General features: G+C 44.1%; 1 protein-coding gene across 2 annotated transcripts in view; it reads left to right on the top strand.

Moving 5' to 3' along the window:
* The first annotated feature begins 692 nt into the window (after positions 1-692).
* RLIM (ring finger protein, LIM domain interacting) overlaps positions 693-27,908 on the top strand; it is a 34,198-nt gene continuing 6,982 nt past the window's right edge. The window contains exons 1-3 of one of the 2 annotated variants that reach the window (XM_073556212.1): positions 693-851; positions 20,750-20,944; positions 22,211-22,291. In XM_073556212.1, the coding sequence (XP_073412313.1) occupies positions 20,776-20,944; positions 22,211-22,291 (250 nt within the window). In that variant the 5' untranslated portion in view covers positions 693-851; positions 20,750-20,775. Of the gene's footprint in view, positions 852-20,745; positions 20,945-22,210; positions 22,292-27,908 lie in introns of both variants that reach the window. The other variant, XM_073556211.1, reaches the window with a different exon arrangement.

The following is a 27,908-nucleotide window of genomic DNA, read 5'->3' on the forward strand; positions in this document are numbered from 1 at the left end:
ACTGGAAGAACATTTTAACCTCTCCCTACCTAATACACAATTTATTTTACTCATTTTATATAGCGCCATTAATTCCACAGCGCTTTACACACATTTTCATCACTGTCCCCAATGAGGCTCACAATCTAAGTTCCCTATCGGTATGTCTTTGGAGTGTGGGAGGAAACCGGAGTACCCAGAGAAACCCACGCAACCACGGGGAGAACATACAAACTCCTTGCAGATGTTGTCCTTGGTGGGATTTGAACTCAGGACCCCAGCACTGCAAGGCTAACCACTGAGCCACCGTGCCGCCCCGTGCTGATAGGTACAGTGTGAACAGGTACAGTGTAGCCAGGTACGGTGTGGATAGGTATGGTTTGCATAGGTACAGTGTCGGCCTGTGGTATAAGCCTGCAGCGCTGGCTCAAACCTGTAAAATTGGACTAAACATTGTAGGTAACTTCTATGTGAGAAGTGTCCGTGTTCTGTGACTTCTGTCTCCATGATAGAAACAATAACTAGCAGATGACATGATATCCAGCTACATATCTGAGGCGGACAGGCCATCACTGTTCCTAGATTGTGTCCACTAAGCGACTTTTTTCCTACATAATATCTAAGCCCACAGCTAGATGGCGCGAGATCCTATTTTCCTGCCACAACTAATATGGCGCCCCCACACTGACGTGACGTAAGAGATCCCGCGTTGTCTCGCGGCGCTCCACCATCCTGAGCTTAGTTGAGGCCACACCCCTTCCTCTTACTTCCGGGCTGCCTTCGTAACAATGGAGAAGATGGCGGAATAAGGAGAGGTCTGGGTGGAGGAGCCGGAATAGAGCGGATACCGGAGCAAGAGGGCTCTACTTGAGGTCTGTACCGTGAGAAAAAGCTTATGGAAGGCGTGGGAGCTAAAACAGTCGTCGGTTTCCTGGCCGGGTCACGTATACCGGGGCTTCGCTGTGTGGCGGACTTTCGGTTGGGAAAACTACGCGAGGCCCAGGCTTTAGGGGGATGACTAGGCCCAATGTGTTAGGAGCGGGTATTTCCAGCCGCGGCCGGATTATGGCGGGATATGGCGGCCGTGAGCGGGAGGTGAGAGCCCGGGCCTTGTGTACAGGGGGCGGCCCTGCTCCATGATGTGCTCCCGTATGGAGGCCCACGACTGTGCTGCAGGGCAGTGCGGCGTCATGTGAGGAGCTCCTTCCTCTACAGCGCACGGCCATTACACCCTGTTGGCTCCGTGTGATCGTGTCCCCTGTCCGGGTAGCGGTTATATAATGCTCTGCTGGATCTCCCCCGCCGTTATATAGCTTACCTTAGATGGGATGGTGTCCTGGGCAACCAATCAGAATTCATTTTTTTATAGTCATTATGTAGAAGAAATGAGAGCAGCGATATGATTGGCGGTTGTGGCGACTCCTCCACATTCCTGTGTGGCTGGATCTGCCAGAGCTTGGCTACAGATGTCCTTGTTCTTGCTCCCTACTGCAGGTGGCAGTAGAGATCCTGTCCTCTTCTGAGGCTGTTTATATGGGTTATTTACATAGGAGCACGTTGGGGATTAGCGAAGCAGAGCAGGCTGTAGGACTGTGGCTTCAAGTGCCAAGGACAACACCTGCAAGGAGTTTGTATGGTCTTCCTGTGTGTGCTTTCTCCCACACTCCAAAGACATACTGATAGGGAATGTAGATTGTGAGCCCCATTATCAGGACAGATCCCATAAGGTCTGTAAAGCGCTGTGGAATGAATGGCTCGGTGTTTAGTGGAAAATCTGCTGTACTGTCCTTGTGCAATTCGTAGGAGATTGCAATTAACTGATACATTTTTCTTCTGTGTGCAAGAACCTTTAGGCCTGGGCTGCACAGCTCTTGTGGACTTAATCTCTGTATACTGCAGTTACATGGCAGCGTAGTACTGTGTTGTGATCCGCTGGGTACCATGACCGCCACAAGCAAGTCGTAGTAAAAGCTTGGATTTCCTTGTAACTTGCTTTTTGCTGATTTATCTGAAGGATATAGTGATCCTCAGCTGCATGAGCTGTATCACTGCAATGTCTCCTACATTCAGTGGGAATATCCACCTGTGTAATAATGACTTGCTGCAGAATTCTTGGGGGATTTTTCCACTTTACTTTGAACAGGGTGAGATCTGCAACAGAAATTGATGCTGAGGATTTTAAGCTCCTCGGTCCGGAGACCTTTCGCAACCCGTGAAAATTGTGACACTCATTCCTGGTACTAAAGATATTCTTCTGTGCGTAGATCTGCATGGAATATCTGCAGCATTTCTGCCTCATGTGGATATGGACTCTTGTGTGAAATATCTCCAAATTATCCAATGCTGCCCATTGCAGTTCTTCTCATTCAGACAGTGGTTGTAGTGTTTGCTACAAGCTGTACAAGATTTTATCATGTGGGTGACAATGTTACCGATAATCCCATAATATTAGTGTGGTGATGGCGGCCCAGCCTGTGAATGAGGCATAGGGAAAGGCTGCAGTGTTTTCCTAAGTAATAACAGCCGTAATCCAGCTGGACAGTGACATCGGAGAAGATGGGATAGTGAGGAATGCAGGAAGTGCTCTGTATTGCCTCTGTGTCTTGTCTGACCTGAATCAGGCAGATGGCACAATGGCTGTGGCCTTCAGCCTAATCTCTCCTACTGGTCACATTAGACCCCTGCAGTGGACACAAATCTCACATTAAGGGCTCATACCCATGTGTTGGGAGGGAAAAAAATTCCGATTTTTATCCAGAAAAGTAGGACTAGTGTCTTGCAATTTTCATGCGAGTACAATCCGAATTTTTTTTTTTTTTTTGACCTAACATCTGATTTACATAATAAAAATAATAATGTTCATTTGTATATCGCCAACAAATTCTGTAACAACAATAAAGATAATACAATAATTAAAGTGTGGGGTTAGTAATGGGGCGTCTTATTAACGCCTCTCCATTACTAACCTCGGGGCTTGATGTCACCTGACAATACAAAGGTGACATCAACCCCCCCCCCCACTATTATCTCACTGGCCACTGCATCAGGGCAAGAGGGAAGAACAAGGCCAAGCGCCAGAATTCTCACATCTTATAGATGCGCCTTTTCTGAGGCGGCCGAGAGTTGGTTTTTAGCTGAGGGGGAGAGGGGCTATTATTTATAAAGCACCATTGATTCCATGGTGCTGTACATGAGAAGGGGTTACATACAAATTACAGATATCACTTACAGTAAACAAACTAACAATGACAGACTGATACATAGGGGAGAGAGGACCCTGCCCTTTTGGGCTTACATGCTACAGGATGGTGGAGGGATGGTGGAGAAGGAGACAGTTGGTTGAGGTGATATCACCGGTAGTGGTGAGAGAGAAGGAGGTAGCGGGGTCATTGCAGGCTGTAGGCTTTCTTGAAGAGGTGGGTTTTCAGGTTCCATCTGAAGGATCCAAATGTGGTTGATAGTGGGACTTGTTGGGGCAAAGAATTCCGGAGAATAGGGGCAGTTCGGGAGAAGTCTTGGAGGCAGTTGGGTGAGGAGCGAATAAGTGTGGTGGAGAGAAGGAGGTCTTGGGATGACCGGATATTACGTGAGGGAAGGTATCAGGAAATTAATTCAGAGACTTATGGGGGGAGACAGGTTATAGATGGCCTTGTAGGTCAGTATTAGTAATTTGAACTGAAGAGACTTGCAGAGGGGAGAAGCGGAGGAGTAGCGAGGAGAGAGATGAATTGGTCGGGCAGCAGAGTTAAGGATGGACTGGAGAGGTGCGAGGGTGTTAGCAGGGAGACTACAGAAAAGGATGTTGCAGTAGTTGAGGCTGAAGATGATGAGGGCATGCACAAGCATTTTATTAGATTGAGGGTTGAGGAAAGGACGGATTCTGGAAATATTTTTGAGCTGGAGGCGGCAGGAGGTAGAAAGAGATTGGATGTGCGGTTTGAAGGACAGGGCAGAGCCAATGGTTACTCCGAGGCAGCGGACTTCCAGTACTGGGGAAAGTGTGACGTCATTAATTGTTATAGCTAGGTCAGGTAAAGAAGATCTGTGAGATTGAGGAAAGATGATGAGTTCAGATTTGTCCACACTGAGCTTGAGGAAGCGAGAGGAGAAGGAGGATATGGTTGATAGACATTCTGGACAGCAGAGAGGTGACGTATGGGCCAGAGAGGTAGATCTGAGTGTCATCAGCATAAAGGTGGTACTGGAATCCGTGGGACTTTGAGTTGCCCCAGACCAAGTGTATAGATTGAGAAGAGTAGGGGTCCTAAAACAGAGCCTTGGGGGACTCCAACAGAGAGAGGGTGGTGTGGGAGATGCTGAATGTGCGGTTGGAAAGGTATGAGGAGATACAGGATAGGGCAAGGCCTTTGATGCTGAAGGAGAGGATCTGTAGTAGGAGGCAGTGGTCAACTGTGTCGAATGCAGAGGACATGTCTAGAAGCAGGATTATAGAGTATTGTCCATTTGATTTGGCTGTAAGTAGGCCGTTAAGGCCCCGTCTCACTAAGCGACTTACCAGCGATCCCGACACCGATAACAAGGTGTCAGGATCGCTAGTAAGTCGCTAAGTGATCGCTGGTGAGCTGTCACACAGACAGCTTCACCAGCGATCAGCACAGCGATGCCGAGCGCCCGGCATCGCTGGCCATCCTGTAAAAAATAATCAAAATAAAAAATATAGTTATTCTCACCATCCGATGTCCTGCGCAGTCTTCCGGCCTCTCTCCACGCTCCGGTCCCAGTGATCCTTTGCATGAATGACCGCGAGATGTCACGGTCTCGCGGGATAACAAAGTCTCGCGGTCATTCGTGCAAAGGATCACTGGGACCAGAGCGTGGAGAGAGGCGGGATGGCTGAACGGGACATCGGAAGGTGAGAATAACTATATTTTTTATTTTTTTTATTATTTTTTACACCTGATCGCTGGTCTCCCGCTGTCACACACAGCGATGCGTGCCGGCCAGCGGGAGACCAGCGACCAAAGAAATGTCCAGAGATTTCTTGCAGCGATCAGCGATACCGGCAGGGGGGCCGCTCGCTGATCGCTGTCACACACAGCAATCTCGCTGGTGAGATCGCTGTTACGTCACAAAAGTTGTGACTCAGCAGCGATCTCGCTACCGAGATTGCTTAGTGAGACGGGGCCTTTAGTAATTTTGGTCAGGGCTGTCTCAGTGAAGTGATGGGGGCGGAAACCAGATTGTAGATTGTCAAAGAGCAAGTTAGAGGAGAGGTGGGAGGAAAGTTCATCGTGGACATGCTGTTCCAGGAGTTTGGAAGTGAATGGGAGCAACGATATTGGGCGATAGCTGGACATAGCGGTTGGGTCGAGGGTTGGCTTTTTAAGGATAGCCGTGATTGTGGCATGTTTGAAAGCAGAAGGGAAGGTACCGGACGTTAGTGATAGGTTGAAGAGGTGGGTTAGGGATGGGATAAGGCTAGTTTCACATTAGCGTTTACGGCCGCCGCTAAGCCCCGCCGCGCCTCCGCCGGTAGCTCCGCCTACGGGCGCATGACGCTGCATGCGTCCTGCGTCCCCTATCTTTATCACTGGGGGCGCAGGCCGTGCGCAGTATGCGTTTGGCGGTGCATGCGTCCTTTTGACGGTGCGCCGAACGCAACCAAATTGCAACAGGTTGCGTTTGGCGCTGGTCGGTGCACCATCAAAAGGACGCATGCGCCGCCAAACGCATACTGCGCACGGCCTGCGTCCCCAGTGATAAAGATAGGGGACGCATGCAGCGTCATGCGCCCGTACGCGGAGCTACCGGCGGAGGCGGGGCTTAGCGGCGGCCGTGCGCAGCCCGACGCTGCGGCCGTAAACGCTAATGTGAAACAAGCCTAAGTGTGGTGGTGAGGAGATGGGATGGGGTCGAGTGCGCAGGTTGTGAGGTGCGATTTGGAGAAGAGACGAGTAAGCTCCCCTTCAGTGAGGTTATGGGGCTTGAGCATTGGTCTGGTATACAAAGGGGTTGTGGTGGTTGAGTGATGAAGACTTGCCTTGTTTGGTCAATCTTATTTTTGAAGTGTGTGGCAAAGTCCTTGGCAGAGATGAGGGAGGTTGGAGGAGGCAGTGGTGGGCGGAGGAGGGAGTTAAAAGTTTTGAATAACTGTTTGGGGTTGTAAGATAGCTAAGATACGAGGGTTGTGAAGTAGGCCTGTTAAGCAGAGGGGAGACTTGAAATCGACTGTTGCCTGTTTGAATGTGGTGAAGTCATCTTGCGAATTTATCTTCCAGCGCCGCTCTGCCATCCTGGACATTTGCTGGAGCTTTTTAGTGGTGTTATTGTGCCAGGGTTGTCTTTTGATACGTCGCATTCTGCTATGAGCGAGAGGGGCAACTGCGTCAATAGCTGATGCGAGTGTGGCATTGTAGAAAGCAGTGGCGCCGTCTGTGTCGTGGAATGAGGATATGGATGCCAGTGGTAGAATAGAGTCAGAGAGCGCGTGGGTGTCTAGGTGTGCAAGGTTTCTGTGGGGGTGCCCGTGTTGCTGGACATGGGTGCCAGGTGAGGAGGACAGGGATGAGAAAGTGAGTAGATGGTGGTCAGATAGTGGGAGAGAGGAGGTGGTCAAGTTAGAAAGAGCAGAGACGGGTGAAGACCAGGTCTAATGTGTGTCCGTCTGTGTGGGTGGCTGTGGAGGACCACTGAGTAAGTCCAAAGGATGAAGTAAGGGACAGGAGTTTGGAGGCTGCTGACTGAAGGGTATCAGTGGGGATGTTGAAGTCACCCATGATGATAGTGGGGGTGTCAGTTGAAAGAAAATGAAGAAGCCAGGTAGAGAATTGGTCAATGAAGGCAGTGGTCGGGCCTGGAGGTTGGTATATGACGGCCGGTTGGAGGGAGAGTAGATGCGGACAGAGTGGACTTCAAAAGAGGGGAGGATTAGGGAGGGAAGTAGTGGGATTGGGTTGAAGATGCAGTTGGAAGAAAGAGGAAGACCCACTCCACCATGTCTATTGCCAGGGTGAGGAGTGTGGGTGAAGTGGAGGCTGCCGTAACACAGCGCAGCAGGGGAGGCGGTGTCAGAGGGTGTCAGCCATCTTTCTGTGAGGCCGAGGAAGGAAAGATTGCGAGAGAGAAAGAGGTCATGAATCACATGGAGCTTATTGCAGATGGAGCGGGCATTCCAAAGTGCTCCCGAGAGTGGGAGCAGGGGGTTGGGTGTCAATGGCACAGGTTTTAAGTTGGAAAGATTGCGGTAGTTCTTATTAGATAGTGAGCAGTAGGAAGGGGAAGTAATGGGGCGTATGAGCTGTGGAGGTCCAGGATTTGGAGATATGTCGCCAGCAGTGAGGAGAAGCAGAGAAAGGGAGAGCAGATGGAGAGTGGGCAGTTTGTTTTATGTTTCATTCGGACAGATTTGAGGTTGAGGAACAGTTCAGCAGAGGTGGTCAGGTGGGGAGGGAAGGGGAGATGATTATTTGGTTAGAGGGTGCTGGGGCTTGGGGATAGCAAATGAGAGTGAGGATTAAAGGCGCAAACACTGTGAGGGCATATGTAAGCATGGTGAAGAAATAAGATAGGTTAAAAGAAAAGCTAAGTCCAAGTAATAAGAAGTGCTTACTCAGCAGACATACCCAAAAGAGATAGGTACATAGTGTGGGGTCCTGACTCCTGCTGTGACTAACTGCCGTATAATAACTGCATCTTCACGATACTTTTGCTGCGGTGATACTGCATCTTCACGATACTTTTGCTGCGGTGATACTGCATCTTCACGATACTTTTGCTGCGGTGATACTGCATCTTCACGATACTTTTGCTGCGGTGATACTGCATCTTCACGATACTTTTGCTGCGGTGATACTGCATCTTCACGATACTTTTGCTGCGGTGATACTGCATCTTCACGATACTTTTGCTGCGGTGATACTGCATCTTCACGATACTTTTGCTGCGGTGATACTGCATCTTCACGATACTTTTGCTGCGGTGATACTGCATCTTCACGATACTTTTGCTGCGGTGATACTGCATCTTCACGATACTTTTGCTGCGGTGATACTGCATCTTCACGATACTTTTGCTGCGGTGATACTGCATCTTCACGATACTTTTGCTGCGGTGATACTGCATCTTCACGATACTTTTGCTGCGGTGATACTGCATCTTCACGATACTTTTGCTGCGGTGATACTGCATCTTCACGATACTTTTGCTGCGGTGATACTGCATCTTCACGATACTTTTGCTGCGGTGATACTGCATCTTCACGATACTTTTGCTGCGGTGATACTGCATCTTCACGATACTTTTGCTGCGGTGATACTTATGCTTCAGGGAGACACACGTGCCCCCTTAGGAGGCATCTGAATATATAGGACTGAGTAGAGGATCAGGTGAGAGGGATTGTGGGAACTGATTTGGAATAAATTACCAATTGCCTAGCACACCAGGGGATGTTAGACAATCAAAGGCACAGGGCCTGGCTACAGCCATATGCTAGTAAAGGCCCTTTTACATTTAGCGATGCACCAGCGATCCCACCAGCGATCCGACCCGGTCAGGATTGCTGGTGCATCGCTAAATGATCGCTAGTGAGCTTTCATACAGAAAGACCTCACTGCGATGCAGCAGCGACGCAGCGCACGATACTCACCTTTCACACACAGCGATCCTGACGTCCTCCCGCCCGCGTCCAGCGTCGCTCGTCGTCTCAGCAGGAAGCGCCCGACGAGAAATGGAGCCGGACATTCTCGCGCGATCAGCGATGGCCAGCGGGGGAGCCGGTCGCTGGTAAGTATCACACATAGCGATATCGCTAGCAATATCGCTATAACGTCACAAAACCAGTGACGTTTTAGCGATATTGCTAGCGATATCGCTTAGTGTAAAACCCCCTTAACACCTTACACCTGATAACATCTCTACTGGCCCCAACATGGCTATGCAGCAGTAAGTATTGAGTTCAATGCAACAGATGAATTTAGCAAACATTCAGTAGGCACTGTTATATACCTTTAAATGAAATGTTGCACTAGATGACAGCAAACAGGGATTGTAGTAGCAGAGATTGTACCATTAAATGAAATGTTGCACTAGATGACAGCAAACAGGGATTGTAGCAGTAGTAGTAGCATAGATTGTACCATTAAATGAAATGTTGCACTATGACAGCTCTCAGGGATTGTATATTAGCCCGCAGCTGTCTGTATAGCCTTTGCTGGTTATGATAGGGGAACCCTACTTCATTTTTGTTTTGAGGTCCCCCATTTTAATAGCCAGTAAATGCTAAGTATACAGCTGTCAGTTGACTTTAATAGCTGGGAAGCTCCATGGGCATTACCCCCTTCCTAGACTATAAATATCGGCCCCCAGGCTGTCGGCTTTCCCTCTGCTGCTTGAGGCTGGGGTCACACTGCGTTATGGCAGTCCATTTAACGGACTGCGTTACACCGCGTTATAACTTGGTGTAACACAGTCCGTTAACGCTGCCATTGACCCCCATTATGTGACGCATCACGACGCATGGCGTAAAGTGGCACGTGTTCGCGATGTGCTGTCATTCACATCGCGAACGGGGCTGCAGCGTCTGAGGCTCCGTCACCGCTAGCGCTGATGAATTGTCAGTGCTAGTGGTATAGCATAACGCATATCGCGTTATGCTATAGCGTTAACGCAGCCAGTCAGCGCTATGCGTTGAACGGGCTGTGTTAACGCAGTGTGAACCTGGCCTAAGAAAATTATGCGGGAGCCAATGCCATTTTTTTTTCAGAAAAGTAATCTTTTAGTAATTAAATACAAATACAGAAAGCCGCACATGTACTGCACTAATTGTATATGTCACTGACATCTATATATCTATTGTGTGTATATACTGTATGTAAGCCATCTGTTCTATCCTGTGGGGTCCCACCGATGTTGTACGCGGCTGCTGAATTGCCGGCTTTTCAAAGGATATCGATGTGTAAAAATCAGAGAGCACTCACATGATGCTGTGCAATTTTTTTATTTTCTCCCTCACACCCATTGACTTGCATTGACAAGTCTCGTCCAAGATATGCGTCAAATTGCAACATGCTGCAATTTTTTTTCTCAGTACAGTTAGCTGAGAAAAAAATAGCAGATAAGATGTAACCCATTGAATAACATTGGTCAGAGTGCAATCTGTCTTTTTTTTTTTTTTTTTTGTACAGATCATGTACATAAAGTGCAGCACAGATTCATCTCATCTATGACCCCACAGCACTGGTCACTACAGATCATGTACAAAAAGGGCAGCACAGATTCATCTCATCTACGACTCCACAGCACTGGTCACTACTGAGCATGTACATAAAGGGCAGCACAGATTCATCTCAACTAAAAGCTGAAATCCTTAGATCAGGAACAGAACAGACATTTATAGGACATTTCATAACTTTACCACATTCTTATGAAAACATATTTAGCACATCCTGCACTGAACTACTGTACCCAATTTATTATATACTTTTGATGTCTGTCCATTTTATACCGACTCCACCAAATTTGACAGACTCTCCGAGTCTGCAGTCCTGATTTGCGGGAAGTCTCTTAATTCAAGAATCTCAGATTAAAACAAGTGTCCCCACATTTGACTTATCTGAACTATTAATATGGGCATACAGATTATAGCATCCTTTTTATTATTGGCATTGGTGGGCTACCATGAGCTCCCTTGCTTCTTTCAGATATGAACTATTACAGCTCAGTACAAAACATAGAAACAGTTAGAAATGTAAATCAAAAATTACTTTTATGATATAAAAAAATACAAGATTAAAATCATTGGTGTAGTTTAGTTGTATTAATAGGTGATCAAATATAACTTCATAATTACTGTGGGTTGGACCCTAGTCCCGGGGACTAAGACAAATTACACTGTTGATTTGTTAAGTTTTTTTTCCCCTACTTTTTTTTTTTTTTTTTACTACTTTTAGGCTTCCAAGGCTGTGGAGTGGCTCAGTGACCTGACCATTCTTCAGGCGGCTTTTGCTTGGAAGCTATCACTATCTTTTGTGTGAAATGGGGAAAAAAAAAAAAAGCTGCAAAGATGAAGCTTCTGGAAAAGCACAGCTGATGTTTTACTTTAGTAGCTTCTGCTTCAAAAATAATGCAGGTTATTCCAGTAAAAGCCATCTTGTGCACATAGCTTAAGGGCCAGGACACAGTGCCCAGATGGCACCTATTGCACATCTGTCAGAACTGAGATACACAAATGACTTTAATCTCATGTTTTAGATAATGTTCTATTCCCATCTCTTACTAAGTTTTGTACTGACATGGAAGGGGTGTACAGTGAATGAGGTAGAGGGCACCTCTCTAGGTGGAGCCGTGTACCCAACAGACCCGCGCAAGCTGATATAGCTCTAACAGAATAGTGGCAGCGCCTAGTATTCAGGGCACCTTATAGATGGCAGCATACTACACAACTATGTTCTGTGGTGACATATTCTTTCATGTGGGGTATATTCTCTCTTAGAACACTAGTAAAACAATATGATTGGCATGCGAAAAGTATTATTCCTAACTGTCTTATCCGCACAGAGAATGATGGTGAAATCCTCCTTTATGACTGCAGGTGCATAGTCAGACCCCATGTATAATGGCCCACTTTGTCGAGAGTTAGGCCGGGGTCACACTGGCGAGGAATACGGCAGAGTGAGAGGCGCTAAAAGCACGCATTAGACACGGACCAATGATTCTCTATGGGGTCACTCACACCAGCCGTATATTTCTCATCCATATTCTACGCTCCGTGCCAATCGCAGCATGCTGCGATTGTCAGCGTACTACGGCCGTAGTACGCCAATGCAAGTCTATGGGTGCGCAAAAAATACGCATTACACACGGACCACACATGTGACTTGTGAGAAATACGTGTCTATATCTATTCTTTCGTTTCTGTTATAAACCCTGTCATAGGGCTCCATTATATGTCCATTTTGCAAGCCTGCGAGAAAATCTCGCCATACGGATTACATTCGGATGCTTACATGCGCAAAATACGCGACCACACCTTGATTACGGATGACATACGGAGCACTGTTTAGGGGCCATTCATCCGTATTACGCATGTAAAATACTGACCGTATTTTGCGTCGGTTAGTGTGACCCCGGCCTTAATCTTGCTATAAAGTCCCTGTGTTTTATATTTCAAACACTATTGGCAGGTCCCATGCCAACTTTGACCAGGTAGATCATTGAGTGCCGCTAATTGCCATGATCATTAGAGCGCAGGGCAGAAAGTGGATTGCGACATGCATCATGGTCAGCCTGCTGCCTTGTAGAGAAGTTTGTAAGATGCACAGTGGTAATGTCAGCTGTGCCATTAGTTACAGATCTGTCTGACGCTACTGGAACTTTAACAGGAGCCGCATGTTAACTATTAATCCCTAAATAACAGAAATTGGTGACATTGACTCCTTCACTTCCTAGAGCCATGTTGTCTTACCGAGTCAATATGATGGACTTATGGTCCTTACATACAGTCATGGCCAAAAGTATTGACACCCCTGCAATTCTGTCAGATAATATTCAGTTTCTTCCTGAAAATGATTGCAAACACAAATTCTTTGGTATTATTATCTTCATTTAAATTGTCTTAAATGAAAAAACGCAAAAGAGAATGAAGCAAAACATTGATCATTTCACACAAAACTCCAAAAATGGGCCGGACAAAAGTATTGGCACCCTCAGCCTAATACTTGGTTGCACAACCTTTAGCCAAAATAACTGCGACCAACCGCTTCCGGTAACCATCAATGAGTTTCTTACAATGCTCTGATGGAATTTTAGACCATTCTTCTTTGGCAAACTACTCCAGGTCCCTGATATTTGAAGGGTGCCTTCTCCAAACTGCCATTTTTAGATCTCTCCACAGGTATTCTATGGGATTCAGGTCTGGACTCATTGCTGGCCACCTTAGAAGTCTCCAGTGCTTTCTCTCAAACCATTTTCTAGTGCTTTTTGAAGTGTGTTTTGGGTTATTGTCCTGCTGGAAGACCCATGACCTCTGAGGTAGACCCAGCTTTCTCACACTGGTCCCTAAATTATGCTGCAAAATTTGTTGGTAGTCTTCTGACTTCACAATGCCATGCACACGGTCAAGCAGTCCAGTGCCAGAGGCAGCAAAGCAACCCCAAAACATCAGGGAACCTCCGCCATGTTTGACTGTAGGGACCATGTACTTTTCTTTGAATGCCTCTTTTTTCTTCTGTAAACTCTGTTGATGCTTTTGCCCTAAAAGCTCTACTTTTGTCTCATCTGACCAAAGAACATTCTTCCAAAATGTTTTAGGCTTTTTCAGGTAAGTTTTGGCAAACTCCAGCCTGGCTTTTTTATGTCTCGGGGTAAAAAGTGGAGTCTTCCTGGGTCTCCTACGATACAGTCCCTTTTCATTCAGATGCCGACAGATAGTACGGGTTGACACCGTTGTACCCTCGGACTGCAGGGCAGCTTGAACTTGTTTGGATGTTAGTGGAGGTTCTTTATCCAACATCTGCACAATCTTGCGTTGAAATCTCTTGTCAATTTTTCTTTTCCGTCCACATCTAGGGAGGTTAGCCACAGTGCCATGGGCTTAAAACTTCTTGATGACACTGCGCACGGTAGACACAGGAACATTCAGGTCTTTGGAGATGGACTTGCAGCCTTGAGATTGCTCATGCTTCATCACAATTTGGTTTCTCAAGTCCTCAGACAGTTCTTTGGTCTTCTTTCTTTTCTCCATGCTCAATGTGGTACACACAAGGACACTGGACAGAGGTTGAGTCAACTTTAATCCATGTCAACTGACTGCAAGTGTGATTTAGTTATTGCCAACACCTGTTAGGTGCCACAGGTAAGTTATAGGTGCTGTTAATTACACAAATTAGAGAAGCATCACATGATTTTTCGAACAGTGCCAATACTTTTGTCCACCCTCTTTTTTATGTTTGGTGTGGAATTATATCCAATTTGGCTTTAGGACAATTCTTTTTGTGTTTTTTCATTTAAGACAAATTAAATGAAGATAATAATACCAAAGAATTTGTGTTTGCAATCATTTTCAGGAAGAAACTGAGTATTATCTGACAGAATTGCAGGGGTGTCAATACTTTTGGCCATGACTGTACATAGCGCTCACTAATATACTAATTTACTAATTAGGCAAGAGACAAGAATTCTGTGCTCCGTAAAACAATAGTATTTTATTCTATTAAAATCAGAGATATTAATGAATTAACATATAGATTTGCACATGAATTTTAGCAGCACTAGTCTAATATTACATGATCAATACATCATCTATTCATAGAGAAAGTAAGCATCAATATATTACCGGATATTGTAGCATCACTCTATCGGGGGACTCGATTGGCGAGGAGGAAATATCCCGTAAAACTCCATCACAGAAGATATGCGTCCATAAGTCTCTTGGAACGTCCCTACTCGCCAGTGGAAATTCCCTCGGTTATATACAAACTGTTCCTAGATATGAATCTAGTCCTGCGCACTACAACTTCTACAAGTAATGTTTACACAAGCTGTACAGCTGCGCAGTGAACATTTCAACTTGTGCTCTGCTCGTGTTACGCAAGCGCTGTATGGTTGTTTTTCACATTCCTTCTGCATGTCCTAATCATGTACTCAGAGAGGTCATTCAGCGGTCAAATCCCCAGTCTCTTGTAATGTTGTACTGAATACTTTTGAAAAGGAATAATAAGACCCGTGATCACCTACCTACCATCTGGATACCTTTTCTAATATCAATCATACATCATTCATATCACATAAGTATCACACATGTGCAGACTGAGGTTTTCTTGAGGCTGTAAGAAATGACTTTCAAGTGTAAACCACTTCAGGAAACGTTCCTCCTTTGGGTGTTTTTTATTGCGTTAAGCACTTTTGAAGAGCTTTTTTCCTGAAAAAGTCATGTTAATTTTTATTTCCTAAATCAATAGTACACATGAAAATAAGCAACATTTGTAAAAGATCTTACTAGACAAATCTGCTTCTCTTTCTTCCTGATCTTTCATTCTCAATTCTTAAGGCCCCGTCTCACTAAGCGATCTCGGTAGCGAGATCGCTGCTGAGTCACAACTTTTGTGACGTAGCAGCGATCTCACCAGCGAGATCGCTATGTGTGACAGCGATCAGAGAGCGGCCCCCCTGCCGGGATCGCTGGAAGAAACCTCTGGACATTTCTTTGGTCGCTGGTCTCCCGCTGGCCAGCACGCATCGCTGCGAGTGACAGGCGGGAGACCAGCGATCAGGTGTAAAAAAATAATAAAAAAAAATAGTTATTCTCACCTTCCGACGTCCTGTTCAGCCATCCTGCCTCTCTCCACGCTCCGGTCCCAGTGATCCTTTGCACGAATGGCCGCGAGACTGTTATCCCGCGAGACCGTGACATTTCGCAGTCATTCGTGCAAAGGATCACTGGGAGCAGAGCGTGGAGAGAGGCAGGATGGCTGAACGGGACGTCGGAAGGTGAGAATAACTATATTTTTTATTTTGATTCTATTTTTACAGCGATGGCGGGCGCTCGGCATCGCTGTGCTGATCGCTGGTGAAGCTGTCTGTGTGACAGCTCACCAGCGATCACATAGCGACTTACTAGTGATCCTGACACCTTGATATCGGTGTCGGGATCGCTGGTAAGTCGCTTAGTGTGACGGGGCCTTTAGGTAAAATCTGTTTTCAGTGAACACAGCTGATTATTCCATTGCTGATAGAGAAGATGACAGTTGGTACTCTGCCTCCTCTAGGGAGGAGCTAGAGGCAGACATACATTCAACCCAACACAGATTTTGAAACTGAAATATCAGACCATGAGAAAAAAGAACCAGGTTTCTCTGATATGAGAATAAGAAACAAAGCTCATTCTCACCTGAACTATTGATCTATAAAATAAGTTATTCTTGAAGATTTTATTTTCAGCCTTCTTATTGGACGGTGCTTAGTTTTTGAGCTGCTTCAAAAGATGTTACTTGTAGTGATGAGCGAGTATACTCATTACTCCGGTTTCCCCGAGCATGCTCATGTGGTCTCCGAGTATTTTGGCATGCTCAGAGATTTAGTTTTTGTTGTCTCAGCTGCATGTTTTGTGACTGCTAGACAGCTTTAATACATGTGTGGAATGTATGTTTGTTAGGGAATTCCCACATGTATTCAGCCTGTCTGCAAATCATGCAGCTGAGACAACGAAAACTAAATCTCCGAGCATGCCAAAATACTCGGAGGACACCCGAGCAACAATGCTACTCGCCCATCACTAGTTACTTGGACTTTTTTTTCTTCAGGCATGTTTCAGGACCTGAAACTGGAAAAAAAAAAAAAACACTCCCCAGCCCACTACTGACAGTGTACAGGCACGTAGATTTTCCAAATGATGGAACTGCATTTTGGGAGGTGAAGGGGGGGGGAAACAATGTTACTTCACTTGGATTTTTTTTTTTACCAGTACCGTGAATGGTAAAATTAATGTCATTCAGAAATGCAGCAAATCCTGAAAAAATCAAGCCCTTATATGTCCAGCAAGGAGGGGAGGAAAAGGCGAGGGTGAAAGAAGCACTGGAAAATTGAGTGGGGAGATATTAGTGTCTGCCTCTCCCTAGAAAGGTACTGCTAGGTACACGGCTCTTTAGTGTCACTGTTTCTGTAGATCTGTGTTTGAGCGACCATATGCTGATCCCTTACCTGGTTACAAAGCTTGTGTGGGGTACTCTCTAGTCTTGAACAGTCATTAAAGTCTAAAAACTGTGACATGCCCCTTCAAGACATTGCTGTTGCCAGCAACCTAAAGGCCGTGTTCTATTTCCACTGATTCCTCTTTTTTTTTTTTTTTTTTCTTGTCGTAGTAAAGTCTGAGAGACAGGACTAGAACCCTTCAACGGACTAAAGGTGCCCATATAACTTAGATGTGCCAATTCAGCCCATGAATGCAGCTTAGTGAACACCAATTGGCTAGAAGTTGTTTCTCACGATTGTTCTGCCCCCATACAGTATCATGCTGTTGGCAACATATCCCCTTTACACAGGACTATGTGCTGCTGATGAACAATGACTTTTTGCAGATATAAACTATCCAATGGGCAGATAGGATCGCTTTTTCAGACTATTAACACTTGTTCGTGATTATCCACTCTCCTACATTTCCAGACTCTGGACGAAGCTGGGTTTATGTGGGTTTATGCTGAAAGATTATTGTGAATGACAGTTGCCTATCGGTAAATGTTTACTCATCGCCGGCTATTTAGTGCCATGATTAGTGATGAGCGAGTATACTCGTTGCTCGGGTTTCTTCCGAGTATTTTGGCGTGCTCGAAGATTGTTTTCGTCATCTCAGCTGCATGATTTGTGACTGCTAGACAGCTTGAATACATGTGTGGAATGCCTGTTTGTTAGGGATTCCCACATGTATTCAGCCTGTCTGCAAGTCGCAAAACATGCAGATAAGACGACGAAAACTAAATCTCTGAGCACACCAAAATCCTCGGAGATCACCCGAGCAACCATGCTACTCGCCCAGCACTAGCCACGAACCGTCCGTGTAAACGAACCCTTGGTGTTCATGTGTTTGCCTCAGGGTGAAGGGACTAAGCTGCTGTCAGACTTCTCTGGTGGCGCGTTATCTCCAGGTAGAATAAAAAGATCTTCTGTTTAAAGTAAAACTTCCCAAGCCGTGACTTCCCACGACATCTGATGATTATGGCGCCTCCCAACTCCCCTCTAACAGTTTTATTGGTCCTGTGAACTTCATTTTATCTGTATGGGCACAAGTCCTGGGCCGATTGTGGGTCTAATGACCAGAAAAGACCTTTATGTACACTCAATATTGAAATTGCAAAACCGAGGAGGAAAAGTTGTGGAAATTATGAAATGGATAGACATCTTAATGATATGCTATTGATGAAAAGCGAGAACCTTTTCAAAGCAATAACTAATTATGGAGTATGAGTGCCACATGGCAGAAATCCTGGCACTTGCAGCCTTGGCTGCTATCAATGAAGGGTACTAGTGGACGTCCTAGGATTGTTTTGCCATACTAAATGAGATTGGTAATGCAATTCATCAAGATCCGCTGCTGGCAGCTCCATTTGTAATTGACGACCAATGATGTCCCAGATGTGCTCGATAGAAGACACGTCCGCAGGTGCTGCAGGTTTAGGCTACACAGTAGTACGAGAAACATGCATTCTGGTGTTGTCCTATCAAATAGCTCCTGGGACACTTTGGTGAATGGCCATACCACTGGTTCCACCACCAAGTCAATGTAACGCCAAGCTACTTTCATGGCCTCACTTAATGCAAGTGAATTGAATGAGGCTGTGGGTGTATAGTTTGAATATTGCATATTTGCTGTCACATCACCTCTTGGTCTCCCTACCAGCGAGTTGCACACGCTGAGGTTTGATAAGTCTACAACCACAAAGAGTGACTTAAGACTTTTGTGGTAAACCTGGACAACCCTTTTAATTATGGAAATGTGGAGATTACAAATGATTGTGTTTATCATTACTCTGCATTCAGTGCTCAACTGATGATTAAGCTCTCAAGTAGTTTTAGGCTAAGTTCACACTAGGCGGCTTTTTTTCTGCAGCAAAACCTGCAGAAAAGCATCGTCAACAACGCATGTTTGCCTTTTTGTGGATCCTAAAGTTCAGCTTTGCTTCCACCACAGATGCATGAACACAGGTCACCAATACAAGGCATATGTTAATGAAAAAATACACTACAAATGTAACAGTGTGGGAGGTGAATTGGCCTGGAATAATTTACCTAAAGGTCCCGTCTCACATAGCGAGATCGCTAGTGAGATCGCTGAAGCGTCACCGATTTTGTGACGCAACAGCGATCTCGCTACATGTGACACATAGCGGCGACCGGCCCCCCGCTGGTTATCGCTGATCGTGCTGGAATGTCCTGAGCCATTTTTTCATCATCGGCGTCCCGCTGGCCAGCAAGCATCGCTGTGTTTGACGCCAACGAGCGATCTCGTTGGCGACTCAGGGACGCAGGCTGGAATCGTTCAAAATAGCTGGTGTGTCACAAGGTACCAACGACCGCTGAGGTCGTTATACGGATCACTGGATCATTGCTGCGTCATTGAAAAGATCTGCTTGTTTGGCAGCTTACTAGCGACCATGTGGCGACGCACCAGCGATCCTTACCAGGTCGTATAGTTGTCAGGATCGCTGGTGCGTCGCTATGTGAAATTGGATTCTTAAGACACTGGCAGTCTATTCACACTTTGGTCTGCCATTGATTTGCTCAAGCATTGTGCAGTGTCACACCTTGGTCAGCTACAAGCAGTGTTGAATCTCCCCTTTGTCGGCCAGTGTTTACTTTGTATGCATCACTCATTTAATTAATCTGTACTAATCCCAACTGCCATGTCAGGTGACCAAGACAAGATGGTAAACCTGTAAAAATCACAAATAGGTTTCATATACTGCTGTACTTGCTTTTTTTTTTTTCATTACCCTTTCCTTCCAATGGGTGAAAAACGCTGAAAGTGACATGTGTCCAAAAAACTATGCAAAGCACAAATTACCAATGACAAAAAAAACTGAATGAGATTTCTGAAATCTCATAGGCTTTGCTGAAACTTTAAGGCTATGTGCCCACGTTGCAGAAATGCTGCGGAATTGTCTGCAGCATTTCCGCAACTCCCCGCCGTGGATAAAACGCATGCGGAATTTGCATGCGTTTTCCCGCAAAACACAAGCGTTTTGCAAGTGTTTTTACCTTGCAGAATGCTAGCGCTTTTCCAAGCGATTTGAAGCATCGCTTGGGAAAGTGACAGGTTGGTCACACTTGTCAAGCATAGTGCTTGACAAGTGTGACCAACTTTTTACTATTGATGCTGCCTATGCAACATCAATAGTAAATGTTACATTTTTTTTTTTAAAAAAATGGATATACTCACCTTCTGTCGGCCCCCAATCTCCTCAGCGGCGCTCCCGCTTGTGACGTACCGCGACGTAAAAAGTCATTTTGTCGCAAAGCACCGCTGAGGGCCGGGAGGACTCCGGGGGCCGACAGAGGGTAAGTATATCCCTATTTATTTTCATTCTATTTTTTAACAGGAATATGGTACCCAGGGCATGGAGGAGAGTCTCCTCTCCTCCAGACCCTGGGTACCATCCGAACATGAAGCCATGTTCACTATATGGTAAAAATGACTTGGCAATATGATTCTCCAGGTCAATACGAGTATGCAGAAACCACCCATACAAAGGCTTTTTTTTTTTTTTTTTTAAAGTGGTGAAAAAAAATTACACACACACTTTCTGCTGAATTGTCTCCCTAGGGGACTTGAAGCTGCGATCGTCCAATCACCTGTGCTTTGCTATTTATAGCATAAATCATGATCTCTTATGAACGCTGAGCACGAGTCGGCGTTCACAGGAGATTCACAATGACGGGTATCGGATTCTTCTGCAGACCAGTGGCTGTCATGTCAACCCATTGGCGCCCCGCGATCACGTGACTGGTGCAGATGGGGCGGTATTTGTGACTTGCTGGTGCGTTTTAAATCACGCTGTCAGTGATTGACAACAAGGTTTAACAGCAGCCACGGGCAGAGGGGAAAGAAATGCGTTTACATAACGTTAAATGTTTAAAAAAAAACTGACCACAGTGCAGTGAGAGTGATATTTCCACGAAAATGCTGTGTGTTTTCATCCTTAGAGGACAGAGATTTCTCCAGTATTTCCTTGCATTCTGCTATTGTTACATGTACTGGAAACCTTCACTCGATCGTTGCTGATGTAACAAGTCTCATTTCTTACATAACTTGTCTCTTAGACAGATTCACCTTTACATCCATAAATCAACATGGAGAATACGGATTCACCTGGGAAGGGAAGTTCTGAACAATCCGATTCTCAGCGCCAGAGTCAGATGGATCGGCTGGACAGAGAAGAAGCTTTCTATCAGTTTGTGAATAACTTAAATGAAGAGGACTACCGGTTGATGAGGGACAATAATTTATTAGGAACTCCAGGTACAGCCAATTTGGTCAACTGTGAGCATACAAGCACAACAATTGTTACTTTGTCTTTTTTGTGCTGTTTCTGCAAACTTCGCATGGAGACCTGTAAGAAATTTTCTGAACTTGAAAAATGTCAGGTTAAGTTACTGTTGAACATTGTGTTCGGCGTTACATTGCACCAGACAAGAATTTCAGTATTGTCTGCTTGCTTCTTGCTGTTAAATGTTTAATCCACAAGATTTGGCTCTTTGCTCTAGAGCAGTGTTCCCGAACTCCGGTCTTCAAGAGCCACCAACAGGTCATGTTTTCAGGATTTCCTTAGCCTTGCACAGGTGATGGAATTATTACCTGTTCAGGTGATGCAAGTATCACCTGTGCAATACAAAGGAAACCCAGAAAACATGACCTGTTGGTGGCTCCTGAGGACCGGAGTTGGGGAACACTGCTCTAGAGGAAGTATACTGGGTATGAATTCATAGCTAGTCATGGAAATTATCATAGAAAAAGTAGCCATCTTTAAAAAATTCCTGATCCCAATACTAATGCACTACAGGAAGCCTAGTAATAAAAATTCATTCAAGTCAATGGAGAAAAATCCACACACAAAATGTATATATACTGAAAGATATGAATAGACATTGACATGTTGCAGATTTAAAGATCTCACCCCAGGTTAGTTTCTTCAGCGCAAAAAAAAAAGCACAGTGGGCACGAGAGGTCTGTAAATTCCATAAACTTTCTAGAATTGTAAGACGCTGTTTTTGTGTACAAAATACACCTAAAATACTCATAGGAATTTAGCCTCATAAACACGAGTGCTCTTGACCCTTCAGTAAGAATAGCTCCTGTACATGTGTCCCCAGATCCGCACTTCCTGCTCATCTGCTCTCATTGGGATGTGATGGAGAAGTGTGGGGATTTTTGCCTTCCCCCAGCTAGGAGCTTTGGGTTGTTCTTGTTTGTATGTGGATGGATGGATAAAAGCATTTTTTTTCCTCTTGAAAATGGCTTGTCACTACAAACGTACAGTTTCTGACAATGTTGAAGGTTGACCATTTGAAACCACGTCTGAGACTTTCTTTGCAATTTGTACTAGTCTAATCTTTTGCTTAAGTCAAAATGAGCTTGAAATAATTTTCATGTGTTTTTAAAATGTTGCGCTTCTCATCTGGAAGTGGAATTGTTTTTGTGTTATAGGTTTTTTTTTTTTTTTTTTTTTTTTTGCTTGTTGGTTCATATCTTTACATCTGACTTATTTTTTTTTATTTCTCACTTTAGGGGAAATTACTAAGGAGGAGCTGCTGAGAAGGTTGCAGCAAATTAAAGATGGACCACCTCAACCAAATGCTGAAAACAGAGGTACTTAACAAATAACAAACTTGCATGGCATATTAATTAGCACTAGCAAATACTAATATTGCAAGGGGGTTATGAAATCTGTTTTTTTGGTTAGGCTGAGGGGCTGATCTCTGGGAGAACATTGTGATGGTAATACTGAAATAGAATATGCACAATTGACATCCCTCCCGACCACCAGTCAGCTGGTGACCCCGTATGCATTAGACCATGGGCCGAACACATTGACTTCTGCAGGCTCAGCCAATATTCTGTGTATAGGGGCCTTACCATGCAGCTTGTTGCAAGACTTTGTATTTGCAGGACATAAATTTGTGACTGTGATTGGAGAGTCTAAAGAAACTGGCCATTTATTAGAGGCTAAGTTTGATTTCATGTGCAGTATTGTCAGACATTGGTAAATTGAGAAGACCCGGAGGAGGCAGTTAAAGCACAAAATATATTAAAATGTACCCATTTGTTAAAATGTGCCCATTTGTTAATTGACACATTTTACCGCTGATTGGGCGGGGGGAGCATGTAAGGCATACAAGTCATAAATGTGTCACTTTAGTTAAAGGCCTTGTCTGGGATATTAACATTGATGGCCTATCCCTAAGGTCAATGCATGGTCGGTAGAGATCTGGCATCCCTGCCGATTAACTGTTCACAGTGGCAGCTGGAACTGCTCAGTTGCGGAGCTGCAAAGCTCCTTTAGCTGAATAGTACCCGCTGCCAGGTACTGCACTTCTGCCCCCTATTGTTTCGAATAAGGGACAGAGTTTCAGTACCCAACTGCGGTCACTGTACAGTTATTGGAGCTGTGCAGTAGTTCTGGACGTCATCGGGAACAGCTGAGATGGGTGTGGATGGTGGGCGTTGCACCTCCACTGATAAGATATTGATGATCTATTCTAAGGGTACGCATCAGTGTTAAAGTGAACCTGTCATCCGTATTTTGATAAGTAAACAAGCATTGTCAGGTTGGCGCTGTTACTGATTAAATGATTAAAATGATGCATGGGTTGAAGAAATCTGACTTGTGGTTCTTGTTTAATCTGTAGTTTCAGTTTTGAGTTGAGGTTCTCATGCTTCGGGGTGGCCTGGGGGGGGGGGGGGGGGGTTTCCAGGGTGGCTTTTTTTTTTTCTTGCTCTGGCCCAGGGTGGATTTGATTTAAATCTAACTGATTTAAATCACGATTTAAATCACTAGTCAGTAAGGCTTGATTTAAATCAGTGATTTAAATCAAAGTTTCTACCTAAACTAGTTCTTGCTACTTTAACATGCAAGTAGATGAAGATTTTTAGAATCACTTTTTATATAACTTTTTTCTCCCCAGTTTAATGGGTTAATCATTCATATTTGGACACCACTGTTCTGTTGTACTTAGGAAGGAGAAAAATAATCCTGACCTTAATAACAATTTAAATAGATTTATTCAACTGAAACAATAACAACATTACAGCATAAGTTATTTGCTTAAACAAACATCCATGTTTGTTAACTAATTTGGCTAAACAAAATACAGTATATATATATATATATTTTAAGAAACTTAGACTGTCAGCCCAGCCGACACATGAAAAACTTAAATACTACTGTCCCTGCTGTCCTCTGTAGCTCACTTGTCGTCATCTTCATCATCATCTTCTTTGTTCCTATTCATAATCTGGAAAAGAAAAACAAGCTTTCCTGCTTTATTGGGTCCCAACCGATTTCTCAATTTAGAATGAATGAGTCCAAAGGAAAAGAATATTCTTTCAACGCCTGCAGAAGAAGCTACTGCTGTTAAAAGTGAAATCATTACTTGAACAGTCTCTAAATCCAAGCGCTTAAGTGACTTCCACCAGTTTACTGGTGTGACCTTCCTTAAAATATCTTCAGCAAACATATATATTTCTTGAATGGTTCCCCCTTAGCTCTGAAGTTTATTATAGTTCGCATTAAAGATGGATGATTGCTGGATACCCATGTCATAGCTAACTCCTCTTCCTCAGCACTTAGGTTTTGACCCTGATATTGGATATTGACAATATTTGCCAAAAAATGAGCTGGAGTCAGTGCTTGTCCCATTCGTTTGTTTACTGCTTGTAATTTAATTCTGTCCATGTGTAGTTCTGTTTTTAAGTGTTCACTCAGTTCCTTCCAAATTTCAACAGCATCCGCAATAAAACAGCTATTTTTCTGTATTTTGTTTAAAGCTTGAGAGATGGGTTTCAGGAAGCTCAGCATATGTTCAACATTTCTCTTAAGCCCAATGTTGAGGATTTTGGCCGTGACAGTGCCATCTATTTTATCTCGATTTTCTTCACAAAGTGTCATCAGAATAGGCCAGTTTTTGATATACTGCTCAGAACAGTCCACCACAGAGTTCCATCTAACATCTTGTGGGAGCGTTAGCTTGGTTCCACCCATCCTTTTCAGAGCTGCTGCAGCAAAATGATTATTACGGAAGTATTTAGCAATTTCAACAACATTAGCCTTTATTTCTGGAACACTTAAGTCTTTGGCTAAGAGGTGCAGCAAATGAGCACTGCAACCATATGTTATTAGCAGCTTTGTATTCCCTCCCTGCTCTTCTAAATCTCTTCTCATCTTGGATACGTTTGCAGCATTGTCAGTGACCAAACTGCGTACTAGACATTTGAATTTTTGTTCACATGTCGTTATAGCTTTTACTGCCACTTCTTGTAAGTATTCTGCTGTGTGTGCATTTCCTGACGTATCAGTTGTTTGTGCAAGGAAGACTTTACCACCTTCTGTTATACAAGCACATACAATAGGATCATTGTGGACATTACTCCACCCATCAATACTTAGGTTAACAATTTTACCCTCCAGAGCTGTTGCACATTGCTCATTTCTCTGTCATACACTTGATCCAGCAGTTTCCCTGCAACATCAGCTCTGCTGGGTGGACTGTATCCTGGTCTCAGTGACTGAACCATATTAATGAAATGTGGGTTCTCAGTCAGACGGAAAGAAGAGTTTGTTGCATAAATAAACTGGGCAATTTTTTCATCAATCAACTCTTTTTCTAATCTGCTAGTTCTTATCACAAACCGATCTATGGTGGTTCCAGGAGGTAAAGATTTTTTTCTTCCTTTTGGGTGATGGTGATATGTGGCTGTGGGTGTCTGATGATGATGATGCTGCTGCTAATGAAGCACTATCCTGGATGGATAACTCTGAAACTCTGTAGAACAGGATGATGGTGATCTTGGAGGTGGATAGTTTCCAGAATCCATGAATTCCCCTAAACAAAAAAAGTCAATGCTGTTATTTTATTGTTTATACAATTTCTGCTTATTGTACACAACACATCACTGCCCCTGCCCCAAAAGGAATATTTGTTTTTCTTCATAACTGTACCAAATGACAGTAACATGCAGTAATAATAAGAGATATAATTTTTCTCACACGTGACAGTTCAGTCTTTAGAAATAGGATTCAATAAAAATGTTTACCAACCTGAAGATCCTGCCTGTTCAGAAGTGTTTCTTTGGTCATCTTCATCACCGCACTTCTCATGATGTTGCCTCATTCGCGCCACCAGGCCTTGCATCTCTTTGTTGCATCGTTTGCATTTTGCACGCATGCCTGCCTTACCGATAGGCGAAGGAGCTTCATTAAAATATTCCCAAACTGGGTCTCTTTTACGGCCTGCTGCCATTATAAGGAAAGAATGTAATAAACCTCAGATCGTACACACAAACAGATCCAGACTTGTCTGTCTGTGGCTATGCTGCAGTATTGTGCTCAAAGTTTCACTTTCATTTTCTTGTCTGCTTGCCCTTCCTCCTCCTCACACTTAGATTCACATTCTTCTTGTGTTGTGCAGATCTATTCCACTCCAAACAATCAGAAACATATTGTCTAACTTCTTGGACTTGGCACTGAAGGGGTTGATTCTGAATTCATAGGTTTGTAGAACAATAGGATTAAGGTCTTTTTCTCAACTCTGTTCATGTTGTAACATTTTTGCCATGAAGAAGAGGCTGGGACCTCTGCGAAGTCAAATTCAGTTTTGAGAACTGCGCAAGTAAAGCGAGCGTCTGTGATAATATAGGAGAGAAACTGCCCACTAATCCTACAGAAACCTTTGGAAGAGCATGGCATTGTGAATGTTACACATATACAGCCTTTATTCTACTGAGTTAAACAACTCAGCTTTATCTCATGATGGCAGAACCTTTGGATGGTAAAATATTTTCCTCAAAAAGCAGTTTATTGAAAAAAATCTGATTTAAATAAAAAAAATCCGATTTAAATAAAAAAAAATCCGATTTAAATAAAAAAAAATCCGATTTAAATCAAAAAAATCGTTTTTTTTTTTTTTTTTTTTTTTTTTTAAACATTGATTTTCATCCACCCTGCTCTGGCCTCATATTTATCATTGTGGGTTTAAATTACCGGTCACTGAATCTTTAGTGACCTGGCTCCTATTTTAAATACTGCTCTTGTGCAGTTAATATTGCAGTCTTCTTTAATAAAAAAAAAAAAAAAAAAAAAAAAAAGGAAAAAGTAACACTCAACGCTTATGTAGATTGAGAGCATTACTTGTCGATGGTTGGGGCGCATGCGCCACCGCCATTTTGTTGGAGCAAATAGAAAAATGCAAAATTTAACTCCACCAAAATGGCGACGCATGCACAGTAGCATCTACCAGTCAGCGATAGATGGTACTGGGCATGCGTCAGCAACATTTAGCTGGAATCAGAATTTTTTTTTTAAAGACCACGGTATTAACTGCACAAGCGCAGTACTTAAAATAGGAGGCGGGTCATTGAATGTTCAGTGACCTGTCATTTAAGCCACAATAGTAATACATTAAACAACATTAAGACAAATTTCTTCAACCCAGGTATCATTTTAATCAGTGTAACAGCGCCAACCTGACAATGCCTGTAGTTTGCGTAGCAAAATCCTGATGACAGGTTCGCTTTGAAGTCTTGGACACTTCTTTTAACCCCTTAATTTCCAGAGGTAGATTCGTTTTTGCGGTTTCGCCTTTCGTTCACCTCCTTCCCAGAGCCATAAATTTATCTTTCCGTCAATATGGCCATGTCAGGGCTTGTTTTTTACGGGACAAGTTGTACTTTTGAACTACACCCTTGGTTTTACCATATCAGGTACTTGAAAACGGGGAAAAAAAATCCTTTTTTTTTAAAAAAAAAAAAAAAAAAAATTTTATTGATCGGGTGATTCTGAACGCGGCGATACCAAATGTCTGTCTTTTATTTAATTTTGAGTGGGGCTAAAGGGGGATAATTTAAACTTGTTTTTAAAAATATGAAAAAAAATAAATTTTAAACTTTTGGCATGCTTCAATGGGAAGCTAGAAGCTGCCATAGCTTGAGAGGCTCTGCTGCAAAGAGGCGATACTCAGATTGCCTCTATGTAGCAGAATGGCAACATTGCTATGAGGACCGACCACAGGGTGGTGCTAACAGCAATCCGGCGTCAACAACCATAGAAGTCTGAGACCTCTGGTTGTTATGCTGACGCGTATTTCCAGCCCGGTGGCCAAAAGCGCCATTTAAATGTCGCTGTCAGCGTTTGATAGCGGCATTTAACTAGTTAATAGGCGCGAGTGGATCGCGATTCCACTCGCACCTATTGCGGGCACATGTCAGCTGT

This window comes from Dendrobates tinctorius, unplaced genomic scaffold (genome assembly GCF_039654945.1).
Source record: "Dendrobates tinctorius isolate UK_male_01 unplaced genomic scaffold, ASM3965494v1 ptg000231l, whole genome shotgun sequence".
Lineage (NCBI taxonomy): Eukaryota > Metazoa > Chordata > Amphibia > Anura > Dendrobatidae > Dendrobates > Dendrobates tinctorius.